Here is a 10,200-nt window from a genome sequence, read left to right as displayed (position 1 = left end):
GTTATGGGCTGAGTGCAGGTCAGTGGGACTAGGTGAGAATAAGAGTTTGGCACAGACTAGAAGGGCCGAGATGGCCTGTTTCCGTGCTGTAATTGTTATATGGTTATATGGTTAGGCACTAGGGGACAACGACACTATTAGCTGAAGCAATACCACAAGTAAATATTTACTCTCAGTTTTAACAATAAGATCCCTATCTATTTTGCAATAATATAATTTCCTTTTTTTCTTTATCTTTTGTCTGATCTTTGTGCTGAAACTTTCAGCTTGGATGAACAATCGAAAAGCTTAAGCTCTGTTGTTACAGTTTCTCCCCAGGTTTCAGCAGGGCTCTGTTGTTCTGAACTGTTTGCAAATTAATTGCAAATCAGAAATGTGGCTACCAAATGAGTATCTTAATGGCAAAAGATGCCTGCAGCAACTGACAACCCCATACTGCAGGTCTCCCACATGCTCGTTCATATGTATGGGCTGTGCATAGTTTGAGTGTTCATAACCTAGGGAAGATCCGTACTTATCATCCTCTTGTAATATTATTCATAGTATTGTTCAGGGAGTAACCTTTCTGTGGGCACAACAAAGCTCATCCAGTGTCCAAAATCTTGTGTCTGTCTGTCTACCAGCAGACCTTCTATTTATCTCACCATGCTGAACACCAGCTGTCCATCAAGTAGCTCCTCCCTTCTCCCTCTGTAGGAACACAGAAGCTGGTAGTGTCCTTGCAAAAGTGTTAACACGCTGCAGAGAAATCATAACACCATCTCAAAGCAGTCTTCGCCTCTCTCTCTCTTAATAACAAGGTGTTTGTGTTGTACAACTGTCTCTCTCTTTCTAAACATTTAGTCCATAGAAAATATGACCCCTAGGGGTACATAACATACTTTACATACCCAAATCAAAAGTCGTGGATGAACCAATTTGTATTCTTCTGAGGGCTAGATCTGTGACATTCAAGTCTATTGATCCAAGACGACATAGCAAAGCCAGGTATAGCTTGCAGAGGGCTATCTCAAGACTAAAAGAAAATTCTGATTGAGGTTAGAGGCGGAATTGATGTATGAGAACTCTGACAGAGTTCACAGGCCATTACTTCTGACAAAATGAAACCTAACATCGTGATGTCAGTGATGCTTCACTCCCAGATAGGCTCAACGTCTTTTATGCAGGCTTTGAAATGGAGAATAAAACACCAGCTGTGAGGATCCCTGCGGCAGCCGGTGACCCGGTGATCAGAGTCAGAGGCTGATGTCAGGAGGTCTTTTAAAAGGCTGAGCCCTCATAAGACAGCAGGCCCCAATGATGTACCTGGTAGGGCTCTGTAAACGTGTGCCAAACAACTGGCAAGTGTGTTCAAAGACATTTTCAATCTGTCATTGCTACATCCAGAAGTTCTCACACTGCTCTTCTTGGGCAATGATCATATCAGTGCCCAAGAAGAGCAATGTGAGCTGCCTTAACGACTATTGTCCAGTAACACTCACATCTACGGTGATGAAGTGCCTTGTTAGGTTGGTTTTGGTTAGTATCAACTCCTCCATGGGAAGTCATTCCTGCCTGTGACCATCTAGGAATAATGGTGCATAGTTCCCTGAAGGCGGAATCTCATGTGGATAGAGTGGTGAAGAAAGCTTTTGGTTTGCTGGCCTTTATAAATCAGAGCATTAAATATAGGAGTTGGGATGTGATGTTGAAATTGTATAAGGCATTGGTGAGGGCAAATTTGGAGTATTGTGTACAGTTCTGGTCACTGAATTATAGGAAAGATGTCAACAAAATAGAGAGAGTACAGAGAAGATTTACTAGAATGTTACCTGGGTTTCATCACCTGTTACAGAGAAAGGCTGAACAAGTTGGGTCTTTATTCTTTGGAGCATAGAAGTTGAGAAGGGACTTGATAGAGGAGGTTAAAATTATGAGGGGGGTTGATAGAGTCGACGTGGATAGGCTTTTTTCCATTGAGAGTGGGGAAGATTCAAACAAGAGGACATGAGTTGAGAGTTAAAGGGCAAAAGTTTAGGGGTAACAAGGGGGGGGAACTTCTTTACTCAGAGAGTGGTGGCTGTGTGGAACGAGCTTCCAGCAGAAGTGGTTGAGGCAGGTTCAATGTTGTCGTTTAAAGTTAATTTGGATAGATATATGGACAGGAAGGGAATGGAGGGTTATGGATCGAGTGCAGGTCAGTGGGACTAGGTGAGGGTAGGAGTTCGGCACGGACTAGAAGGGCCGAGATGGCCTGTTTCCGTGCTGTAATTGTTATATGGTTATATGGTTATACTGTGGCAAGTCAAAATACATATTTGTATCTGAACATAGGCTGCTACTTTAAAGTAAGAGTGCAACAAAATGAGAAGTCACGATTGAAATGAGATCAGAGGACCATCTAGTTGTTGTTTTTTTGTTTATTATTATTGTTACATGTATCAAGGCACACTGAAAAGCTTGTCTTACATACTGATATTACGGATCAAATTATTGCGTAGTGCATTGAGGCTGAGCAAGTAAAGATAATAAAAATGCAGAGTAAACTGTAAAAGCTACAGAGAAAGTGTAGCGCAGATAAACAATAAATTGTAAGATCATAATGAGGTTGACTGTGAGGTCAAAAGTCCACTGTAACTACAAGAGGTCTGATCAAGGGTCTGATTTCTGCCGTCCTTGAGCCTTGCGGTACCATCTTTCAGACTTTCATATCTTCTCCCTGATGGGAGAGGGGCAAAGAAAGGATAAGGTGGGTCTTAGATTCTGCAGGCTGCTTTATTGAGGCAGCAAGAAGTATAGACAGAGTCCATGGATGGAATACTGGTTTCCAAGATGTGCTGAACTGTGTCTACAGCTTTCTGCATTTTATTTAAGGACACAGAACATAGTTCATTGAACAGTAAAGCACAGGAACATGTCTTTCAGCCCACAATGTTGTGCTGAACCAATTGAATTACTAATTTCTCTAAATAGCCAACTAAACTAACCTCTTCTGCCTACACAATGTCCATATCCTTACATTTCCCCCATATTCATGTGCTTACCTAAACGTCTTTTAAAAGTCCCTAATGTTTCTGCCTCGACTACCACCCTGAGCAGCGTATTCCAGGCACCCACAACTCTCTGTGTAAAAAATTTGTCCCTCATTTGTCCTTTGAATTTATAATCAGGATACAAATCTGAATCAGGTTTAGTATCACTGGTATATGTCATGAAATATGTTGGTTTGTAGCAAAAGGACATTGCAAACCATAATGAAAAAAAAACTATAAATTACAGAAAGAAATACTTATTTATTTAATTTTCTTTTTGCATTGCTTATATTATACATATTGTAAGTAGTGTAAATAGAAAAAAATAGTGAGGTAATGTTCATTATCCATTCAGAAACCCAAATATGGTTGGGCAAAAGTTGTTTCTAAAATATTGAGTGTGTGTCTTCTGGCTTCTGTGCCTCCGCCTTAATGGTAGCAATGAGAAGAGGGCATGTTCTGGGTGATGGTGGTCCTGAATGACGCATCAACATTTGACTATGTCTCCAATGTTGAGTAGGCTAGTGGCTATGATGGAGCTGGCTGAGTTTGCAACTTCCTGTAACTTTTTCCAATTCTGTGCAGTGGCCAATCTATGCCAGATAGTGATTCAAGCAGTTAGAAAGTTCTCCATGGCACATCTGTAGAAATTTGCGAGAGTCTTTGGTGACACATTAAGTCTCCTCAGATCCTACTGAAATATAGCTGCTGCTGTGCCTCCTTTGTGATTGCATCAATATGCTGGGCCTAGGACGGATCTTCAGCAATGTTGACCCCCAAAGACATGAAACTGTTCAATCTTTCTCCTGTTGATCGCATGATGAGGACTGGTTTGTTTCCTCAATTTCCTCTTCCTGAAGTCTGCAATCAATTCCTTGGTCTTATTGACGTTGAGTTCATGTTTGTTGTTTCAGCACCACTCTACCAGCTGATCTACCTTCCTCCTGTATGCCTCTTTGTCACCATCCAAAATTCTGGAAACAATAGTTGTGTCATTGCCAAATTTCTAGATGTCATTTGAGATGTACCTAGTAACATAATTGTGTGCATAGAGAGAGTAGAGCAATAGGTTAAGTACGCAAACCTCAAGTGTGCCAATGCTTATTGTTTGCGACGCGGAGATGTTATTTCCAATTGGCAATGATTGTGGTCTCCAGCTGCGGAAACTTAAGATCCAGTTGCTTAGAGAGGTACAAAGGGCTAGGTTTTGGAGCTTGTTAATTAGTATTGAGGATATGATAGCATTGAATGCTTAGCTGTAATCAATAAAGAGCAGCCTGATGTAGGTATTGCTATTGTTAAGATGATCCAAAGCCAAGTGGAGAGCCAGTGAGATTGCATCCGCTGTAGGCCCTATTGTGATGATAGAAAGATTGTCAACCTTTTGAAGCAGATGTAATCTTCAATTGCAGCAGTGGGAGAATGAAGATGTTCTTAATCACTCCTGCCAATCAGTTGGCCCAGGCTTTCAATGCCCTGCTAGGTACACCATCAGGGCCTAACACCTTGTGAGGGTGTTTTTGCTTCCCCGTAACATTTTGCATAGTTGGCAGGATTCAGTGATTGAAGAGAAGATGATTATCTTTAGAAGGAAAAATATCTTTAGAGGAAGGCTGTGTGAGCAGTGCCTAGTCCTGAAGTGGACTGACAACAGTGCAGGATTTGGGAGTCTCACTAACCTACTGGAGGATTACAGGATGCCCGTAGGCTAGTCCTGTGGGGTGAAAGTTGGACACCACGTTGTGTCTGTACTTAATGAGGCAAGGTTCTCCCAAATGGAAGGAAAACCAGAGGGATGCTTTCTGGGTGCTGGCAGCCATCATTATACACCAGTAATAGACAATCAGAGAGAGAGCAGGAGATAATAAGTGTAAAGGACAAAGTGGAGATGTTGCCCCAGTGCTGCACCACCATGGGGGAAGCTGGCTGGGTCAGCACCAACCTGGACCAAAGAGCTAGAAGACAAGGGTACGGAGATAGTCTGGCAGGTGTTGATGGTGCCGCAGTCAGAGGCTGTCAGACAAGCTAGTTGTCAACCAGATTCTATTAGGGTCTGAGCCTCGATGCTGCAGGTAGATCATTGCAACACATGGATGTGGGTGTGGATAGCCGACTGGATGGTGAGGATGGTGAGAATAAGGCAGAGTTTTATGATCCTCCCGCAAGATGATCTTCCTTCTCCCTATGCATCTGAGACAGTACAGGCCATAATGTGACCATTTGGTCCCATGCCTCTGAACCTTATGTACGGGAGCATTGGTGCGGGGGAATAGTACAGTAGGCCCAAGGATACAACCGGCAGAGATTGGGGAGTTTGCCAAGGAACTGCTTTGATTGGTGGATAGGTACAAGCAGAAGCTGGGAGAACTTCTGGCCGCATGGTTGTTAAGAATATAGGATGAGGGTGATACCAGAGTGAGTCTGTTTAGTAGAGGGATGGGAGGTTGTTGTCCCAATACACAGTCAATATTGCCCTGAGAGTGCTGCTCACTCCCCATGAGGGTAATAAATACTGATGGGATCAGGTGGCAGCAGTTGTCAAGATTAGATACCCTTCCTCCCCAGAGTGTGGTTTATAGCCCCGGGCACGTGGAATGCAGTAGAGGAAGGGACCAGAGCGTCGCAGCAATTGGCTTTAATTACAGGTTTATACTGCAATAGTCATAGCCTGCCAGAGGATTCTGAACTAAGCCTAGTGGTAGTAAAGCATTTGGTGGCCATAGCTTCTTCCCCTCCGCCATGCGATTCCTAAACTGAGATTGAACCCATAAACACTGCCTCACTTTATTATACATATTATTTCTGCTTTGCACCATTTTAAATCTATTTAATATATATTAAAATATATTCTATATATATTTAATACATATTAAAATATATAAAACAACTTTACTTATTTATTTTTACTTATTTAATTTTTCTTTTCTGTATTATCATGTGTTGCGTTGTACAGCTGCTGCTAAGTTAACAAATTTCATGACACTTGCTGGTGAAAATAAACCAGATTCTGATATGGAGAGAGAGGTGGCATGTGCATTTTAATCTGGGCAAGTGGGAGGTGTTGCACTTTAGGGGGTCAAATGAAAGGAAGAAGTGTGAAGTTAATGGTAAACATCTTGATGAATTTGAAGTACACCGGAATCTTGGGTTCTAAATGCATAGTTAACTAAAAGTGGCTACACAAGTGGATAAGATGGCAAAGAAGGTTATGAAATGCTTGCTTTCAATTGTGGGGGTGTTGAGATTAATGAGTTACAACAAAAGGGTGAAAAAACTGGGTTATTCTCCTTGGAGCATCAAGCCTTGAGGGAAGAAGGTTCTTAAAATTATTAAACACATAGATAGAGAGTCAGAGTCTTCTCCTCAGGGTAGAAATGTCAAATTCCAGAGGATGTGCTTTTAAGATTACTGTGTGAAAGTTTGCTGTGTACGTACATCTATTGATGCTTCTGGACACATCTTCAGTGATGTTCCTGGTATCATCGGGTGTTTCGCGTCTTTCAACATCATACAACCTCCTCCAGGTGACCCAGCCGGGGATGATCAGACCCCAGCTTGTGTCCAGATGGCTAGCTACTTATGACTCCATGGCTCCCCTCTTTTGAGCCACAGCCGTCTTGAGGCCCTCTCTGCCGCATCGGTGGTACTGCGATGGCTCTCCTCTTCCTCTCTCCCTCGATGCCCAAAATGCTAAAGGCTCTAACTGAAGAACGGGCTACGAATCCCCTACAACCAACCTCCACTGGGAGACACCTCGCTCTCCACCCAGCCTGCTGACAGTTGCTGACTAGTCCTGCGTACTTGGAGAGCTTCCTTTCAAAGGCCTCTTCCAAGCTATCTTCCCATGGGACTGTCAGCTCCAGCAGCACCACTTGCTTAGTAGACTCAGACACTAGGACAATGTCTGGTCGCAGGGTGGTGGCTGCGATATGGTTGGGGAACTTCAGCTGCCCTTCGAGGTCCACCAACAGCTTCCAGTCCCTTGCAGAGGTCAGAATGCCTGCAGATGTTCTTTTGGCAGGTATTGGCTGCTTCCCAGCTCTGACAAAGGCAATGGTCTGCTTGGAGGGTCGGGACCGCTTTGCCCACTCAACTCCTGCGCTGACGGCTTCAGCGATGCTCTCCAGGACCTGATCATGCCTCCACCTGTACCGTCCCTCACCAAGTGCCCTTGCACAGCCGCTGAGGATGTGCTCTTGGGTTTCTCGCTTGGAGCACAGTGGGCACGCAGATGACTCTGCCTTGCCCCATGTGTGCAGGTTTGATGGGCTTGGAAGCACATCGTACACTGCCTGGATGAGAAATTGGATGCGGTGTGGTTCGGCTTTCCAAAGATCAGCCCAGGTCACTTTCCTCTCAACCGCATTCTCCCATCTTGTCCAAGCTCGCTGTTGCTTCATTCCCACCGCCTTGCAGGCTCTCATCTCCTCCACTACTGCTCTCACCTCCTCCTGAACTAGACGACACCTTTCCTTCCCTCTGGTGTCCATTTGGGGAGTTGGAAAGGATCCTAGCCCAGCTCGGTCTCGTGTGACCACTCCCACCAGCCTCCTGTGATGCAGCCTCGCCTCTGCCTCCTGAACAGCTTCCTCTGCCCTCCACTTCATGCCAGTACTTACTTGGATCCCTGCTGTAGCCACCTTCGGATCACTTGAGTCCCTATACTGTAGCACTTCTCTGGCTCTTGTTACCTTGAATTCTTCCTCCAAGGATTTGAAGGGCAGATGCAGTTTGTTGTGGTGTCCATAGAGTGCGATGCTGCTCAGGCTCTTTGGCAGCCCCAGCCATCTCCTGAGGTGGTTGCTAATCCTCCTCTCTAAGGTTTCGACTGTCGAGATCGGAACTGCATAGATGAGGAGGGGCCACAGGATTGTGGGCAGAATGCCATGCTGATACACCCAGGCTTTAAACTTCCCAGGTAGGCCAGGCCAGACTTGTCCACAGATTTCAGCCAGCCATCCAATTCGGTACAGGTTGCCTGAATGGATGTTGTGTCCCTTAAAGAGCTGTCAAAAACTTTGCCTAAGCTCTTGACTGGCTTTTCTGCGAAGGTTGGGATGGCTGTGCCTGCGATGCTGAACCGGAACTTGTTCTCCACCTTCCCTTTCCTCTGCACCATCGATCTTGATTTGGCAGGTTTGAAACGCATCCGGGCCCACTCCACCAGCTTTTCGAGCCCTTGCAGAATCCTCTGGCAGCCTGGGACTGATCCTGTGGTGACTGTGAGGTCATCCATGAATGCCCTGATAGGTGGTTGCCATTGAGCAGAATTCATTCTGGGCCCTCTGCACTCTGGTTCAGCAGACTTAGTGAGCATGTTCATGGCTAGAGAGAACAGTGTCACTGAGATAGTGCACCCTGTGATGATGCCAATCTCCACCTTGTGCCAGGTTGATGTAATTGATCCTGAGGAGACCCTCATCCTGAAGTTGCTGTAATAATCAGCGATAAGGTCTCTGATTCTGCTGGGGACGTGATATTTGGTCAGTGTGAGCTGCACCAGCTTGTGCGGAATGGAGCCATATGCATTTGCCAGGTCGAGCCACAACACTGACAAGTTGCCCTTGTTCTCTCTGGCCTCCCTGATGAGCTGTGTCACCACACCGATGTGCTCCAGACAGCCCGGCATCCCTGAAATGCCACCCTTCTGGACTGATGTATCAATATAGGTGTTCTTTGCTAGGTAGGTGCACAGCCGGTTAGAAACTGCACTGAAGAAGATCTTCGCCTCGACACACAGCAGGGAGATGATACGAAACTGATCTATCTGGGTGGCATTTTCCTCCTTCGGGATCCACAACCCTTCAGCCACTCTCCACTGTTCTGGGATCTTCCCCCTTCTCCAGCAGATTCTCAGGATCTTCCACAGACGCAGCAGGAGCTTAGGGCAGTTCTTGCACACTTTGTACGAGGTGTTGCTTGGTCCTGGAGCTGAGCTTGCCCTTGCTTTGCGGACGACCTCTCTGACTTCCTTTAGTTGCAGCTCCGACATGTCGAACTGCACATCCGGTTCAGGTGGGTCTATTAGGATGTCGCACTCTCCCAACTCCTGCTCTCTTTCAGGATCATTATATATCTTCTTCAGACGTTGGTCTATGTCTTCCTGCGAACAGGCCAGTTTCCCACTGCGCTTCTCCCCCGGCAACTCCTTGGTGAACTTGAAGGGGTTGGTGATAAATGCAGCACGTTTTCGAGCCCTTTCATGACGCCGCCTCCAATGCCACTCTTCCCGGCGGAGGACCCTGATCTTCTTTCGTAGTCTGCACATCAGCTGGCCAAGCCAATGCACTCCTCTTCTCCTGCCTCCTTGTATTGGGACTTCAGCGCTTTCATCTCCTGCCTGATGTTGTGGATCCTCAATGCTCTTTGGTTCTTCGAGTAAGATGTTTTGGAGCCTTCCTTCTCTTCTTCTCCGAACCGTTCAGCTGCGATACTAACAATAATTGTTGTCATGGCTTGCAGCTTCCTATCAACCCCTCCCTTCGCCGTTGCCTCCTGAATCTGATTAACATCTTCATCAAACTGCTTCCACAGTGAAGTCATGTTAGCTGCAGGCCATTTGATCTGCCTCCTGTTAGACTTCATGTTCGAGGGATTAGTTTGCAACACTTGGAGGTTCCGGGCACTATGGGGTGACTCCAGGCCTGGCCCCTCATTCGTCTCACCAGGTTGGACACCTGCGCGTTGTGCTGTTCCTGCTCCCGCCAAACACTTCATCCTCGCTTGGTGCATCTTCAAGCCGCGATCGTTCTTGCAGATTTTGCCACATGCACACTGCTTCCTCATCGTCGTTTGTTCATTGCCTGGGTCTGATGTTGTTGTGTCCATCCGACTGGGGTGCTCATCCTCCCCACCTCTCAGACACCCCTGAGGGTATCTTTTCCTTAGATGCTTTGTAGCTTTTGTGGGGATCCTCCTCTCAGAGGACGCAGATTGGGTTGCCAGCCCGTTCTGCCCTGGTTGCCGTCTCTCCGGGCTGTCACTGACTCTCCAGTCGTCACCACTCTTTTCACGGTTGTCACCACTCTTTCCTGGTTGTCACTGATTAACTCAGGGTGTAAGCTGTGTACATACATCTATTGATGCTTCTGGACACATCTTCCGTGATGTTCCTGGAATCATCGGGTGTTTCGGGTCTTTCAACATCATACAACCTCCTCCAGGTGACCCAGCCGGGGCTGATCAGACC

The 10,200-nt window shown here is 46.0% G+C and overlaps 1 protein-coding gene across 1 annotated transcript; it reads right to left on the bottom strand.

The window, feature by feature from the left end:
* Window positions 1–6,599: 6,599 nt before the first annotated feature.
* On the bottom strand, window positions 6,600–9,743 carry LOC134353331 (uncharacterized; the record flags this gene model as incomplete). Its single annotated transcript, XM_063061364.1, is given in 4 exon segments — window positions 6,600–6,661; window positions 6,664–7,939; window positions 7,942–9,284; window positions 9,287–9,743. Coding segments are annotated over 4 exon segments (3,138 nt in total), but the record flags the coding sequence as incomplete, so codon positions are not given.
* Between the last annotated feature and the right edge of the window lie 457 nt (window positions 9,744–10,200).

This window comes from Mobula hypostoma, chromosome 10 (genome assembly GCF_963921235.1).
Source record: "Mobula hypostoma chromosome 10, sMobHyp1.1, whole genome shotgun sequence".
Classification (NCBI taxonomy): Eukaryota; Metazoa; Chordata; class Chondrichthyes; order Myliobatiformes; family Myliobatidae; genus Mobula; species Mobula hypostoma.
The sequence above is the reverse complement of the archived record's forward strand: the minus strand, read 5'-3'. Positions and strand labels throughout refer to the sequence as shown.